This window comes from Triticum aestivum, chromosome 3B, assembly GCF_018294505.1.
Source record: "Triticum aestivum cultivar Chinese Spring chromosome 3B, IWGSC CS RefSeq v2.1, whole genome shotgun sequence".
Classification (NCBI taxonomy): Eukaryota; Viridiplantae; Streptophyta; class Magnoliopsida; order Poales; family Poaceae; genus Triticum; species Triticum aestivum.
The window spans coordinates 399249578-399266115 of NC_057801.1; the positions used below are offsets into that span (position 1 = coordinate 399249578).

Below are 16538 nucleotides of genomic sequence, written 5' to 3' on the forward strand. Positions count from 1 at the left end.
ATGATGTGTCAACCGGTCCTGCTTTAAGATCCGTGATCATCATCAGATGATTACAACAACGTCAGGACGAAGTGTCTTCGTGCACACGTGTGCCATTTATCATTTAGGTAGAAAATGGACTTGCCCAAATTTAAAAATCAGGTAACTTACATATAGTTAATGGATGAGAATTAGCATATCTGTAAAGAGAGAGGGAGGGGGGAGCCGATTTGCAGACACCATGCATGCCGATGCCGCCGCCGCGCGCATCGATGACCATCATCTGCCACTGCGCACTCGGTCACCTCCTAAGTTGCCGCTCCATCTTTTGCTCCCCAGCGGTTCCTGGCTTCCTGCTCGCCCGGCCTCTCCTCCTCTCTATCTCTTCCCGTCCTCTCCCTCACGCGCGTTTGGATCGACCCCCGGTGAAGCTGCATGCGCTGAGGGCGACAACGTACCGTCCCACCGTACATGTGCATGTGGTGTGGAAGGGAAGGAGAGACGAAAGAGAACGATCGACCCGTCAATTGGTGATCACCGTGGGCAGGCACGTCGTCGTAGGTAGGTGGTGCATGCATGAGCAAGAAGAAGAGAGAAGGAGGCGGAGGAGGAAAAGGCGGTGGGGGAGGGGCTCATCAGCACAGGGGAGGCGGCGGCGGGCCGACGGCGGTAACGGATGTGCTCTCCATGGACGGCGGCCTCCGCGAGGTGTCGGTCTCGGTCGTCTTCTCCGTCTGGTGTCTCCTTTTCCTCCTGCGCTCCCAGTTCCTCAACAGCCAGACCGACGACCCTTCCGGTAACTATCTTCTTCTATCCCCTTCCCTTCGATGCCGCGATGCCGATCCGTCTCGTCGTCATGTCTGCGTGGTTGAATGAACCGGTGGATCGGTCGGCGCAGATTTCTACGGCGAGCGCGACAACTACTGCAAGGTCATGCCACTGGAGGCATACATATTCCCGGCCGATAACGCCTCCTCCCCGACGTGCCAATCCTCCTCCTCGCCGCACCGCCCAGCTGAAGCGCTACCACCGTCCAACGCAAGCGGCGGCAACTCGTCGACCGAGGCGGCCTTTGTGGAGCTGGACGAGTTCCGGAGCCGCATCCTGCAGGGCAAGGCCGACAACGACAGCGGCCGGCACCACCAGCGCGTCGCCGACGGCGCCACGCACCGCCTCGAGCCTAGCGGCGCCGAGTACAACTACGCGGCGGCGTCCAAGGGAGCCAAGGTGCTCGCCCATAACAAGGAGGCCAAGGGCGCCTCGAACATCCTCGACGGCGACAAGGACCGCTACCTCCGCAACCCGTGCTCCGCTGACGACAAGTTCGTCGTGGTGCAGCTCTCCGAGGAGACGCTGGTCCACACCGTGGCGCTGGCTAACCTGGAGCACTACTCCTCCAACTTCAGAGACCTGGAGCTGTACGGCAGCCTGAGCTACCCGGGGGAGGCGTGGGAGCTGCTGGGGCGGTTCACGGCGGAGAACGCCAAGCACGCTCAGCGCTTCGTGCTGGCGGAGCCCCGGTGGACGCGCTACCTCCGGCTGCGCCTCGTCAGCCACTACGGCTCCGGGTTCTACTGCATCCTCAGCTACCTCGAGGTGTACGGCATCGACGCCGTGGAGCGGATGCTGCAGGACTTCGTCGTCAGCCACAGCCCCGACGCGGACGCCGCAAAGGCCGCCGCCGACGCCCGTAAGGACAGCGGCCACAACGACACCGCCGGCTCCCAGGTCAACGCCAGGCAGGTGGAGGGCAGCGGGCGGAACGACAGCGCCGGCGACGTGGCCAAGAACAACGGCTCGAGGGTGGCGGACGGGAAGCCCGCGCAGGCGCAGGGCAAGGAGGCGGTGAAGCAGGCGACGGGGCGGGTGCACGGCGACGTGGTGCTCAAGATCCTGATGCAGAAGCTGAGGTCCCTGGAGCTGGGGCTGTCGACGCTGGAGGACTACACCAAGATGCTGAACCAGAGGTACGGCGGCAAGCTGCCGGACCTGCACAACGGGCTGACGCAGACAGGCAAGGAGCTGGAGAAGATGAAGGCGGACGTGGAGGAGCTGGTGGAGTGGAAGGACAAGGTGGTACGTACTCAGTTCGTTCGCCCCAACCTTGTGTGATGCATGCAACTGAAAGGGCAAGTGGTTTGAATTTCTTTTGTTGTCTCTCGTTTTGGTTCAGGCGAGGGATGTGGGAGAGCTGAGGGACTGGAAATCAAGCGTCTCGAGGAAACTAGACCATCTGGTCAGGGAGAACGCGGCGATGAGGCAAGGACCCATCACCCATGCCATGATACGCGACGAGGTAAAGCGGCCGGATCGGGATTGTTTTGACGTGGATGTGCGCGCAGGTGGGATGTGGAGGAGATGAGGAGCATCCAGGAGACGCTTCAGAACAAGGAGCTGTCGGTGCTTTCCATCAGCCTCTTCTTGGCGTGCGTCGCGCTCTTCAAGCTGGCGTGCGACCGCTTGCTGCTGCTCTTCGCCAGCAAGGAGGAGGACGGGGCAGGGACGGGGTGGATGCTCGTGTTGGCGGCCAGCAGCCTCACCACCCTCATCGTGCTGCTCTACAGCTGAATGATTTGTTAGGCATATAGAATAATAATAATGACTCCTTTGCGAGCTAGACCTCGTTACCTTCTTTCTGGTCATGTTATGACTTAGCAAGTCATTAGGCAATCTAATTCTCCCCTCGTTTAGCACAGTTAGTCTTGTTTTACAAGAGAAATAAAGTACAAGAAAAATGGGAATACTGTGCGGTGTGTTAGCGAGGCTTTCAACCATCACTGCTTAAACTCACTGAAAAAAATAGCACGCTATAGCGTCGCTAATAGCACGCTATAGCATATTGAGAATTGCCTCGCTAAATATATCGGTGTACAACATCTCGCCAATAGCACGCTATAGCATGCTAATAGCATATTTTTAGGTCGCCGCTATTTTGCTGTAGCGCGCTATTTTTTTCATTGTTAAACTACAAGACCGCTATGGAAGACATAACGAGGAACCAATGAAAAAGGTCATGCAATACTTTCGTCTGCAACGAGAAATGGGTTCATTTCATACCAGACAACACAAGAGTGGTGCAGCAGGCGTCAGTGGAACAAGTTACAGACCACAAAAAAAATAATGGACAATTGAGCGAGCAAATTATTGAGGCACTGTTGCAATTGTGTGCTCGTCTTGCTGGCATTCAGCACTGAAACTTTTCAGAAACAAAATTGTGAAACAAGACAGGTAATTTCGACAAGCATCAGCTAACAGTATTTATAAGGCGCGCCTCGGCATCTAATTCAGACCTTATAGCCGGTTAAGGTGAATCCTCTGCCTGCAATCTCGCCTATGCAGAACCATGCATAAAGCTCAACCCCAAACAGTGTTGCAATTCCAAGGTCCTCCACCCTGAGCTCCTTCCTATTCTTCCAAAGCTGCTTGACACCATCAACCTCCTTCCACAATGCTTCATAGCGGCCTGGTAGACTGAAGAAAACAGCAAATATATACAAGCCACTGATCAGACTCCAGAGAACAAAGGAATGGCTTAAGCACAATAGAAAACATTCACAGCGGCAAGGAAAAACAAGCAAAATTCCTTGCACTGATCAGCATAGCTGTGCATCATCAAATTACGGCTCATGAAAGATATAGTGTTGCACTCCATTTGAAGATAGCAAAAGCGTAAATATACCAAATGGAGAACCGGGCCTATGGGGAACTAGCCCATGTGGCTTAGTATTGGTTATGAAGAACAGCCATGACCACTACTGCAGCGACCAGGCCTTGAACATGGGCTTCCCATGCAATCACACCACTGGCCAGCTGAAGCCCAGTTCTCAACACGGAAAAATACACGTTTAGTCCTCTCCTACAAGTGCAGCCGTAGTCTGGTCTTCCTACCACACACAACAACTAATCACTATTGTACCGCGTACCATCTGGAAGTTGCATTACCAAGGTAAACATGGCTCATGGCACAGCATTTGCCACAATGTCAAATAAAAATCTGTGATAGGGAATGCAAGTTGGAAAACAATGCATTGAACAGTTCAAATTGGCAAACAATCTTGATTAATCATATTGTGTCAAACTAAACCGCTGGTTAAGTCATCGTTAAAGGAATATATGAATGTATCAATCATGATTCAACTGGTGATGTAAGTTTGCTTGAAACCGAACTCAGCTAGTTCTCTGGTTCAGCAAAACAAGGTTATGACCAGGTCAAGTGTCCATCCCATCCTATATCTCAAACTACTAGAGTGAAGTTCATAATATTTCCAAAAAGGACCACATGAATCTGGATTATATAACCACTCATGGATACCTCGAAATGTAAACAACAACAACAACAACAACACACAACCAGAATACGGATGCACTTGACTGAGGTTGCACTTTTTGCACAAAGTAGCTAATAAGACCAAAGATTCAAAACATACAGAAGTCAAGAAGCAACGAAACTCAAGGTTTTACTATGTCAGTCAGTCAAACCTGCCCATACATGTAGAAATATCCTACACTCTTCTTGCCAATAACTCAGATCAGCATGATATTTTGATGAAATATTTGCAGGCAACAGTTGAATCGATTTCTTTGCAAACATGCAGAAAAATGACAAATGTTTCACAGAGAGCTATATGTGCTAAGACTCACTTCTCGAATATCATACATAGTAGATTACCTTTTATTTATGATATATCGACTTCACAAGAGACTATGCTTTCACCTAAACAATCGTCCTTTATGCTACATCTGTGATGTCTCCATGCAACATGGGTCAAAGAAAAATATAAAAAACATAGCAACAAAATAAAGCTGCACAGGTGATCAGGCATAAGCATGGCATATATTGTTTCCATTACGAAATCTCAAACTTGTGCCAACTCCAGGACAGACATATTTCCCTCACACATTGCATGACTTGCAGAATTGTGATTTATCCATTAAAACCAATTATTGAACATTGCATATCTTGTTCGATTTAAGTGACAGTTATCATTTCAAGGAACAAAGGTGCATCTCCATCCACATACAAAGTTTAGCAATCATAAATAGTGCTCTACAAGAGGGTCATCCAGTTAGGAGCAGGCGACACTGTCCCACCACGCACACCTAGCTGAATTGCTCTGTCCTGGTAGCTGCCCAGAGTAAGCATCATGTGAGCAATTAGCATAGTCCCTGCCTAGCAAAGCATAAGCACCGGCTCACAGTCAAAAAAAAAGCATAAGCCCCGGCTAACTAGAAATTGCTGATGTAGCAACGGTCTTCCCCCAACCACTCAGATTTGAGCTACATTGTGGATGGCACATACAAGAGATCTCCAAAATTCCCGTATGCTAAAGTTCATAAATAGTGCAGAAAGTGAAGAACTAGACAATCGCTCAATCGTCCAGTCACAAGTGGCAGAGGCTATACATTGAACACTTTATATCTAATTTATGTAAAGAAGTTTGTATCCACCAAATACATCGATAACTAACCGTAGAAGGCCACACATTGCCACAGACACGAGTGGACCACCCCATACTACGATCCGGTCCAGCTAGGCAGGCAGTAATAGAGATGGTAGGCAATTACGGGGCAAACCTCAACCACACCATGACCACCCCCGTTGCTACAAGCACAAGCAGATCCACTGATACTGCGCAACAGCCCCGATTGGAACCACACCACATGTACAGACGGTTGGACACATAAATCATTCAGGGGCTTTACCTAGCGAGGCGCGTGTAGAAGAGCTGCTTGGAGAGCTCCTGGCACTTCTCCACGGAGGGAGGCTGCACGACGTACTGCTTGTTCTTCTCCATCGCCTCCTTGTAGTAGGCGCCGCCGTGCTTCGAGGCGAATTCCGCCGCCTGCGCCGCCTTGGTCCGCAGCTGCGCGAGCCTCGCCGCCATCGCCGCCGGAACCTACGATGCGCACGCGGAAAGGGGTCAAATCGAAAGTATCAGATCTGGTTGCGCGGATCTAGTGGCGGATTAGGCTGAAGAGAGTCGTTTGTCTGATGGGAGAGGCTAGGGCTTTGGATTGGGAAGTACCTTGACGAAACGTCGGCAAGAGGCGAGGAGGAGGTGAGGTGGGAGGAGATCGAGAGGGAGGGGGGAGGAGGACGGCGGCGGGATGGTAGGGGTGTGGGTGCTCAAGTATGGGAGGGGAAAACGGTGGGCGAACGACCGAAGGGTATTATTGTCAGTTCACTGGTTTTGGCCACCAGAAGTTGAGGGTATTATTGTCACTTCATTGGTTTTGGGCAGGAGAAGTTGTTTACCTCATGCTACTCATAGTGGGGAGTAGTCCTGGCCATCTCAGTCCCGGCCCTGTCGGTCCATCCAGGCCCGGCCCTAAAATCCAGGGCCTAGGCCCGATGGGCTTGCCCGTGGGCCAGGCTAGGGCCTGAGTTTTGAGCCCACCAGCAGGGCCTGGACGGGCTTGGGCTTGGCATACCGATATTTTAAGGAAGAGGCCCGGCCCATGGCCCTAAGCCCTAAGGGCTTTTCAGGGCTTTTTACCAGATGGGCGGGCTTGGGCTTGAAAAGTAGGCCCGATGGTAGGGCCTGGGAGGGCCCGGGCCTCAGTTTTTTGCCATGGGCTTTCTTAGGCCCGGCCCAAGCCCGGCCCGGCCCGGCCCATGGCCAGATATAGTGGGGTGTATCATACACTAGTATCATGCATATGATACTAGTTTATGATACTACCTCCATAGTGCATAGTATCATAAAGTAGTATCATAGATGGTCATATTTATTTTCATGCATGACACAAAGTAACATATCATTTAACATGATATGGTATCTACATATATTAATCTAAGGCTGGTCGTAATGGGAGTATCATAGGTAGTATCATGCATGTCAATTAAGCAATTTTGATGAGGTGGCATAAAATTAAATGAAGAAAGAGAGGCTTGAGTATCATATCATGATACCGTATCGTATTAAATGATGTACTACTTTGTGTCATGCATGTCAATAAATATAGTCTTATATGATACAAACATATGATAGTATGCATTACGGATGTAGTATCATACACTAGTATCATATGCATGATACTAGTATATGATATGATACTAGTGTATGATACTCCCCATTACAACCAGCCTAACCCTCTCTTTTTTCTTTAATTGTGTGCCACATAAGCATGTTTGCTAGTCTCAAGTGCATGTTACCGGTTATGTTACTTCCACTATGGCCAGCCTCAGGGGGTCCACGTGTCTAAACAAGAATGTAGGCATGTTTGGTCGTCTGCATTCAGCCCAACCGGCCCGCGCTGAAAGAAGAAAGAAGTTGGGTTGTTCAATTGCTCGGGTTTACTATTTGGATTGCATGAATTTGAAGCACCTCAAAGCCAAGCCCACTAGAAACCCCTGAACCGGTAGTTTCTAGCAACCGAGACTTGGACGAAACAGAGGAGGGGAAGCGGTGTGGAGCTCATGCTACCACGGAGATGGCTCGAGCTTGCGCGCGTCTCTGAAAAATTGGCGGGAGGACTTCGGGTTACCTCCCACCGATCCGGTCGCACTACATAGTCGCCTTCACCTCACCGCCCAAACTCCCACCACCATCCCTCCCCCCCCCTCGAGCTTTCCCTCCAACGCGGATCGGCACCGACGAGCAGGTAAGCGACGCTTCTTCTCCGGCGGCAGTCCACGACATGTTTCGTGTCTCCCTCGAGCTGCAACGATGGCCTTTGTGAGTTCAGTCACCCCCTTCTCTGTTCTCGTTCTAGCTAAATTTGAGAGCATGTAGAAGGGTTTAATCTAAGAACATGTAGTAGGGTTTGATCTATGACCATCTTGTAGCATTGTACACTGACGATCTTTGAGAATGTGATGTTGTGGTAGATATTGGTGGTAGTTTTGTAGGATGCTAGGGTTGTATCATAGTATTGAAGACAATAGAATAGTAGCTAATTATGATGGATTGGTAGAATGCTTATTGGTGTGTGGCCGTGTGAACTCCATAGATTAGTAGCATCCTAGTTGTTGTATGCCGCTCATTTGTGTTGTGTTGAGCTAGATGGCTTGGTAGTGTGTGTTATGCTTATTGTCCATGTGTGTGCTACAATTGTAGGAAATGACCACGCAAACGCAAGAAGTTAGTCAGGCCACTGTCTTGTCCGAGAGCCAGTTTCAGTCGTCCTATGTCAAGGACTCCCAGCCTCCCATCGAGGACTAGATGCCTCCTGATTCAAATGTTTTTCAGGGTTCAAGCATGGGTCATTAGTATGTCTCCATCGTTTCTACTTTTCAAACATTTTTGCTCTTGTTTTGACCTCTAATTTGCGTGATTTGAATGAAATTAACCCGGGCTGACGTTGTTTTCAGTAGAACTACTTTGGAGTTATTTTTGCGCAGAAATAAAAAGAGCTTCGAAATTGGAGGAAACTTTACGAAGAATTTTTGTGAAATATATGAAAAATATTGGTGCCAAGAAGTATTAGAGGGGAGCCACCCAGGGCCCACAAGCACAAAGGAAGCGCCCCCAAGCTTGTGGGACCCCTGGCAACCCTCCTGACCTAATTCCAAGCCTATAAGTTTCGTCTTCCCGGGGGGAGATAAGAGAGAAAAATTCGTTGTGTTTTACGATGCGCAGCCGTCGCCACCTCATGTTCTTCGTCGAGAGCCATGGTCTAGAGTCTGTTCGTGGCTTCAGAGAGAGGGATTTGTCACCGTCGTCATCGTCATTGCCAATCCTTCTCTGTCAATAATTTCATGATGCTCACAATCATGTGTGAGTAAATCCTTTGTAGGCATACTTGAGATAGATGGAGATGGATTGGATTTCTTATGTAATCGTGTCAATTTGTTAGGGCTTGATCCCTAGTATCCACTGTGTTCCGAGATTGATGTTGTTATGACTTTGCTATGCTTAATGCTTGTTACTAGGGCCTAGTACCATGATTTTAGGTATGAACATATATGTTTTCATGAATATATTTGAGATCTTGATCTTACCTGCAAGTTGTATGCACCTGTTATTGTTCTGAACCTTAGACCCCCAAGGTGATAATGATTGGGATATCGATGGTTGATACGTCCCAAACGTATATACTTTTCCAACACTTTTGCTCTTGTTTTGGACTCTAATTTGCATGATTTGAATGGAACTAACCTGGACTGACGTGGTTTTCAGCAGAATTGCCATGGTGTTATTTTTGTGCAGAAATAAAAGTTCTCGGATTGGGCTGAAAATTTATAGAGATTATTTCTGAAATATATGAAAAATATTTGCGAAGAGAATTACCATAAGGGGGCCACCCAGGAGCCACAAGCTCAGGGGGCGCGCTTACCCCCCCCCCCCCCCAGGGCATGTCCCCTAGGCTTTTGGGGCCCTGGAGCCTCCGGCAACCCTAACTCCAACTCCGTATATACCTATTCGTGGAGAGAAAAATCAGAGAGAAAGAATCATCATGTTTTACAATATGGAGCCGCCACCACCTCTTGTTCTTCATCAGGGGGCTGGTCTGGAGTCCGTACGGGGCTTCGGAGGATGGAAATCATCGTCGGCGTCATCATCAACCCTTCTCCATCAACAATTCCATGATGCTCACCAGCGGGAGTGAGTAATTCCTTTGTAGGCTTGCTGAACGGTGATGGAGTTGGATGAGATTTGTCGTGTAATTGAGTCAATTTGTTACGGCTTGATCCCTAGTATCCATTATGTTCTGAGATTGATGTTGTTATAACTTTGCTATGCTTAATGCTTGTCACTAGGGCCCGAGTGCCATGATTTCATATCTGAACCCTTATGTTTTCATGAATCTATTTGAGTTCTTGATCCTATCTTGCAAGTTGTATGCATCTATTATGTGTTATGATCCGCATACCCCATGGTGACAATAATTGGGATTCTTTCCGGTGATTATCGTAGTTTGATGAGTTCATGTATCCACTATGTGTTAATGCTTTGTTTCGGTTCTCTATTAAAAGGAGGCCTTAACATCCCTTAGATTTCCTTACGGAACCCGCTGCCACGGGAGGGTAGGACAAAAGATGCCATGCAAGTTCTTATTATAAGCATGTGTAACTATATATGGAATACATGCCTACATTACATTGATGAATTAAAGCTATTGTGCATCGCTCTAGGTTGTGACTATTACATGATGAATATCATCCAACACAAATATCCATCATTGATCCAATGCCTACGCTTTTCATATATTGATCTTTGCTAAGTTGCTTCCGTTGCTTCTGTTGTTATAATCACTATAAAACTACCACTATTACTATTACTATTGCTATTGTAACTACTTCTATCAAGTTATCATACTATTATGCTACTAATCACTTTACTGCAGATATTTAGGGTGTGGTTGAATTGACAACTCAATTGCTAATACTTGCAACTATTATTTGGCTCCCCTTGTGTCGAATTAATTAATTTGGGTGAAATACTACACTCGAAACTGTTGCGATCCCCTATATGTGTGGGTTATCAAGACCTTTTCCGGCGCCGTTGCTGGGGAGCACAGCTCTGTTTGTTGAGTCACTTGGGAACTATATATGTTGATCACTATGAAGAATTTGAAAGATACTAGATCCAAGATCATACGATCTAAAACGAGGGGAGGTAAGGAACTGCCATCTAGCTCTGCACTTAATTCACCTTCTGTTTTGAGTAGGCTTGCGACACCACTACCTGCTATTAATTCTGATATGTCGCAAGTAATTGATGATGCTACTTCTGCTATGAATGATGCTATTGATGATGCTAGTACTTTGTTTAATGAAACTATGCCACTAGGTGAATTTCTTGATGAACAACTTGCTAAAGCTAAAGAACTTGAGATTGCTAAAACTGATGAAATTGATGATTCACCTATTATGCCTAGCCCTCCTACTAGAGTTGAAACACCTGATACCTAAGGGTTATGTTATGGATGTAGAGATAGCTAGAGAATTTCTTGCTTGTAGTGATAGAGATGATGTTAAGACATTATTGTGTAAGCTAGAAGAAAAATCTATGATGGAGAGAATGAAGTATGATCCTAAATTTGCTACATCTCCTATCTTTGTTACCGATAAGGATTATGAATTCTTCGTCGATCCTGAGTTAATTACATTAGTTGAATCTGATACTTTCCATGGTTATGAAATTGAAACTGTTGTGGCACACTTTAACAAATTAAATGATATAGCCACCCTATTTGCTCATGGGGAAATTTTTTGCTATTACTATATCTTAAGTTGTTTCCTTTCTCATTAAGAAATGGTTTGATAATCTTTCTCCCTGTTGTGTGCGTAGTCCTCAGAATATGATATATTACTTCTTAGAAAAATATTTTCCTGCTCATAAGAAATAAGCTGTCGTACAGGAAATATTTAACTGGGTGCAAAGTGAAGAAGAGAATCTCCCTCAAGATTGGGGGAGGCTTCGCCAGTTACTTAATGCTTTGTCTGATCATCCTCTTAAGAAAAATTAAATACTTTATATCTTTTATAATGGACTAACCGATGCTTCTGGGACTACCTAGATAGTTGTGTTGGTTGTATTTTCAGGGAGAACTGTTAAAAAGCCTGAAGAACTATTGAATAATATATTGAGAGATGAAAATGATTGGACACTTCCTAAACTACCACCTAAGCCAACTCCAAAGAAGAGAGGTATTCTGTTCCTCAGTCCTGAAGATATGCAAGAGGCAAAGAAATCTATGAAAGAAAAGGGTACTAAATCTTAAGGTGTTATGAATTTACCACCTATTGAAGAAATACATGGACTCGATACTCCGACACGGGTAGTAAAGGTAAATTCTCTTTATAGATTTGATGAAGGTGATATTCCTTATAATAAATCTGCTAGTCAATGCATGGGTGAATTTGATAATTACATTGTTAAGCAAGAACATTTTGATATGTATCTTAAGAATCAATTGAAATGAAATGCTATTTTGATTGATCGCTTGAGTGACTTGATGTTGAGAATTGCTAATGATGTTAACGGTTTAGGAAAACACGCCTCCATGGTTCATACTCAGCTAGAACAAGTTGCAAAGTCTCAAAATGATTTGCTTAATGAGATGAATAATAATATGAATGAGCATGTTGTTAGAGTAATGACTAGAGGAGATAGAACGACTCAGGAGCCATTATATCCTGAAGGTCATCCTAAAAGAACTGTGCAAGATTCTCAGAGAATTAATATTGATACACCAAGTTTATCTAAGAAGAAAAAGAAAAAGAAAAATGATAGAACTTTGCATGCTTCTAGTGAACATGTGATAGAAAAACCTTCCGAGAATCATAATGATGTTTCTATTTCTGATACTGAGACACAATTTGGGAATGTACATGCATCGAGTGATAATGATAACGATAATTATGTTCATGATGATGCTCAACCAAATAAGGACAAAGAACCTGATAATGATGTAGAAATAGAACTTGTTGTTGATCTTGATAATCACCCCCTAAGAATAAAATATATGATAAAAAGAGATTTCATTGCTAGGAAACATGGTAAGGAAAGAGAACCATGGGTTCAGAAACCCATGCCTTTTCCAACTATGCCTCCGAAGAATAAGGATGAAGAAGATTTTGAGCGCTTTGTTGAAATGTGTAGGCATGTTTTCCTGCGTACTCGTTTGGCTGATATATTGAAAATGCCTCCTTATACTAAATACATGAAAAATGTTGTCACTAATAAAAGAAAGATACCTGAAGCTAAAATTTCCACCATGCTTGTAAATTATTCTTTTAAGGGTGGAGTACCTGAGAAGTTAGGAGATCCTGGAATACCAACTATACCATGCTCCATTAAAAGAAGTCATGTCAAAACTGCTTTATGTGATTTGGGAGACGGTGTTAGTGTTATGTCTTTCTCTTTATATACAAGACTTGATTTGAATAAGCTCACACCTACTGAAATATCTTTGCAAATGGCTGATAAATCAACTTCTATACCTATTGGAATTTGTGAGCATGTGCATGTTGTAGTTGCAAATGTTACCATCTTAATAGAGTTTGTTATACTTGATATGCCCGAGGACGATGCTATGTCGATCATCCTTGGTAGACCCTTTTTGATTACTACAGGGGCTGTTATTGATTGCAACAAAAGCAAGATTACTTTTCATGTCAATGGTAATGAGCATACGGTTTATTTTCCGAAGAAACAAAGTGTGGTGAATAGTATCAATATTATTGAAAAGGTTTCAACAATCACTATTTGAGGTTTCAAATTTCCTCTCCCTTCAGTCAAAAAGAAATATGAAACTTTTATTGTTGGGGAGATGCATATCCCCATTGAGGTAACCTAGTATTATATGAAAATTCTTCAGATTCATGTTACACGCAAATAGTTTGTTAATAAGACTTGATCAACCTTATTAGTGGATTCCTTTTAGGGGTGTGTGGTCGATGAATTTAGTAAGCACAACCTACCGTACCCACTATTTACTCTCTTTTATTTAAGTTCAATAAAGTAGAAATGACATGATTATCTTGTTTTCAGACTTATCTATGCAATAAAAAATGTCCCAAAAATAAAAATTGTTGGAATGCCCTGAAAATTCAGTATGATTTTTTCTACAATTTTTAAGAACTTTTGGCACTGAACACACCTAGGGGGAGCACCTGTGAGCCACAAGCTCACAGGGGACGCCTACCCCCTGGGCACGCCTAGTGGGCTTATGGGTCCCACAGGGACCCACACACTTATCCCAGCTGCCCACTTCCTTCTTCCACCTCCAAAAAAATTCACCATCTCCTTCAAGCCCGTTTTCTTGCTCATTTGCCTACAAATTTTGATCTTCTTGCTCAGAACTCCACTTCCAAAACTGTTTTGGGGGATTACTCATTGGTATGTGACTCCTCCAATGGTCCAATTAGTTTTTGTTCTAGTGCTTTATATTTTGCAAAATTTTGCTACTGTGGTGACCATGCATTTGAGCTTGCATGTTGTGTATGGTCCGAAGTAGTTTTGATGCATGATATAGCCTCTAGACACTTGTGGGAGCAGTTGCTATCAATTTTGTTAAGTTCTATTCACCTTTATCTTGAGGTACAAAAAATTTCAGAAATTTTTAGAGAAAAATAGAATGCTTAAGTGGAGGTTGAGAGGTTCTTCGAGTTGATGTTCTAAGGAAACCCCGAAGCCCAAGTACAATCTCCCTTGTGCGACCGAGGTGCGGCCGTGCAAGTGGTCGTGTGACAAGTTCTTGAGGGATGCGGGAATTTTCGAGGATTTCTATCATTTGCAAACAATGCCGGCATCATCCCCTTCCTCAAAGATAAGGGTGCCCAGTATCTCCTCCTCACAAATACTTTCATGCAGAACTTCGAATTTCATGCCAGGAGAGAAATACCCACCGTGCCATTCCACTTATATGATGTACCTGGAGAGATGACATTGGAGGAATTTTGTGAGGTTTGCTTCATTCCCAATGAGGGTATACCCCTTGAGCCACATCCCAGGGAAGTTGCAGATTTCATGTCCAAAGTAACTGTGGGGTAGTCAAGAGGAGTTTCTGAGGCTAGATTCGCTAGTTTACAATTTTCCCGTTTTGCGCTATTACTCATTATTTGCGGGGAGATGTTTGAGTGGACGGTGGGAGAGTGAAACTCTCAGCTCACCTGACCTTGCTATTTGTGCCATGCTCTTTATCATGATAGAACTTTCAGTTCTGGTGCTACGAACGCTCGACAGTTACACACCAATCGTTCGAAAGGGTGTTATCTATGGTGGTATTTGTGCGGTCCGCCTCACTAAAAACTTTGAGATTCCGATTAGACACGATGAGGTGGAAGAAAATCTCTTACCCGTTAGATATCTTGATTATGATAGCATGGTTGGGCACAACTTTCTTGATAATTAAGGGCCCGGGTGATTTCATTATAACCAAGTATTTTGTCAGGGCACCCATGAGAATATTACCCTGCCTACACCTTTTTTGTTCGATCTCTCTTCAGGCAGGTACACTATTATGCCAGAGGACATTTATGCCTATTGGAGCCTGGCACAACCCCCAACACCTGAGCCAGCACCCGAGCTAGAGACGGCCGCAGAGCCGGTTTACCAATGGGATCCACAGGACCCTATCTATCAGTGGGACCCTCATGAGCCCCAGTATTACCCAGGGGGTAGCCACTTCGACCCATGCCCGTAGACCAACTTAGGCCAAAAGCCTAAGCTTGGGGGAGTACGTATTTCTCTGACATTATATTCATGTATCACACATTCATTCCAGTTATCGGTGTTCATCCTTTTTCATTAATGTATATCCATGTTAGTTTATTTACGTTTTCTTCTTGTGTGTTTGAAAACTTCAAAAACCCAAACCATTTCTCGCTTCTTTTCAGTTTTCCTTTCTTGTTTAGTTAGTTTGTAGTACTAAAAGAAAACCCAAAAAGATTTATCGTTTCTTATTTTGTTTGTTGGGAGCTTTCTCGTGTAAATAGTTTTTGTCGTTTTCATCCTTCCTTTTCTTTCTTAGAAAAAACAAAAACTCCAAAAACATTTTAGTGTGTTTCTCTTAAATTCTTTTCTTTTCTTTGAGTTGTCATAAGGAGAGGACCACGATGAAAATGATGAGTGGCTCTCATATGCATTATTGTTGATCTAACAAAGAGCCCATATTACCTAGTCTTCTCCTTTGAATGAAATGTCTGCAGATTTCAGCTTAGTCTACGGCACACTTGCACTATTATTATTTTCATATCATTCGGTCGTGCAAGTGAAAGGAAATAATGACGATGATTTGATGAAGTGATTCCGGTGAAGGAAAGCTGGTATGAACTCTCTTGTTTTTTTGTTTTTGTAAATATGCTTAACTCATCGTTCTTGATTCAACATATTATGAGTAAACATGTTTGTGATGACAATTATAGATTATAGTTGCTCATGCCATGCTTAAACAACTAAGAGTGGATAATGGTTTATCTTGAGTGTCAACATGCATTAAAATGGTTATGATGTAGTAGGATAGTATGGTATCTCCCTCTGAATGATTCGAGTGGCTTGACTTGGCACATGTTCACACATGTAGTTGATTCAAAACCAACATAGCCTTCATGATATTTATGTTCATGGTGCTTTATATCCTACTCATGATCGTATTGAACAGTAATTATTCGCAATGCATGCTTATGACCGTTTTCTCTCTCTGGTTGGTCGCTTCTCAATTTATTTGCTAGCCTTCTCCTGTACTAAGCGGGATTACTGCATGTGCATCCTAATCCTTAAACCCAAAGTTGTTCCAGATGAGTCCACTATATCTACCATATGTGGTATTACCCTAAGTTCCAAGTAAATTTGCTTGTGCCACCTCTAAACATTCAAATAAGCATATGTTTTGTGTGCCCATACCGCTCATGGAGCGATAGGGGCGGTCGGTATCTTCCATGCTAAGTGGGTTATTCTCACGATGGGTGTTTATTCGCTTGTCGTTGCATGAGAGATGCTAGTAATTGGGATGCCCAGTCCTATAATCAAAATAAAAAAATATAATGACACAAACTCCCCAGAAAGTTGTTGGTATGGAGGGCACCCGTCAATTCGACTAGCCATGTTTTGTGTTTGTTGGTTGAGCGGGAGTAAATGATATGTCTCCAATGTATCTATAATTTTTGA

General features: G+C 44.6%; 2 protein-coding genes across 3 annotated transcripts; one reads left to right on the plus strand and one right to left on the minus strand.

Moving 5' to 3' along the window:
* The first annotated feature begins 273 nt into the window (after nt 1-273).
* On the plus strand, nt 274-2756 carry LOC123070056 (SUN domain-containing protein 5). 2 transcript variants are annotated; one of them, XM_044493070.1, is made up of 4 exons: nt 274-775; nt 878-2052; nt 2153-2238; nt 2322-2756. In XM_044493070.1, exons 1-4 carry the CDS (start codon nt 556-558, stop codon nt 2545-2547), a joined length of 1707 nt encoding a protein of 568 aa, XP_044349005.1. In that variant the 5' UTR covers nt 274-555; the 3' UTR covers nt 2548-2756. The 2 variants fall into 2 exon arrangements, with proteins under 2 accessions (XP_044349005.1, XP_044349004.1); XM_044493069.1 differs by having other exon boundaries at nt 275-775; nt 878-2055.
* Nucleotides 2757-3008: 252 nt separating this feature from the next.
* LOC123070057 (uncharacterized) lies at nt 3009-6192 on the minus strand. Its single transcript, XM_044493071.1, has 3 exons — nt 6006-6192; nt 5683-5876; nt 3009-3450 (listed from the first exon to the last, which is right to left on the minus strand). Exons 2-3 carry the CDS (start codon nt 5862-5864, stop codon nt 3264-3266), a joined length of 369 nt encoding a protein of 122 aa, XP_044349006.1. The 5' UTR covers nt 5865-5876; nt 6006-6192; the 3' UTR covers nt 3009-3263.
* Nucleotides 6193-16538: the final 10346 nt, after the last annotated feature.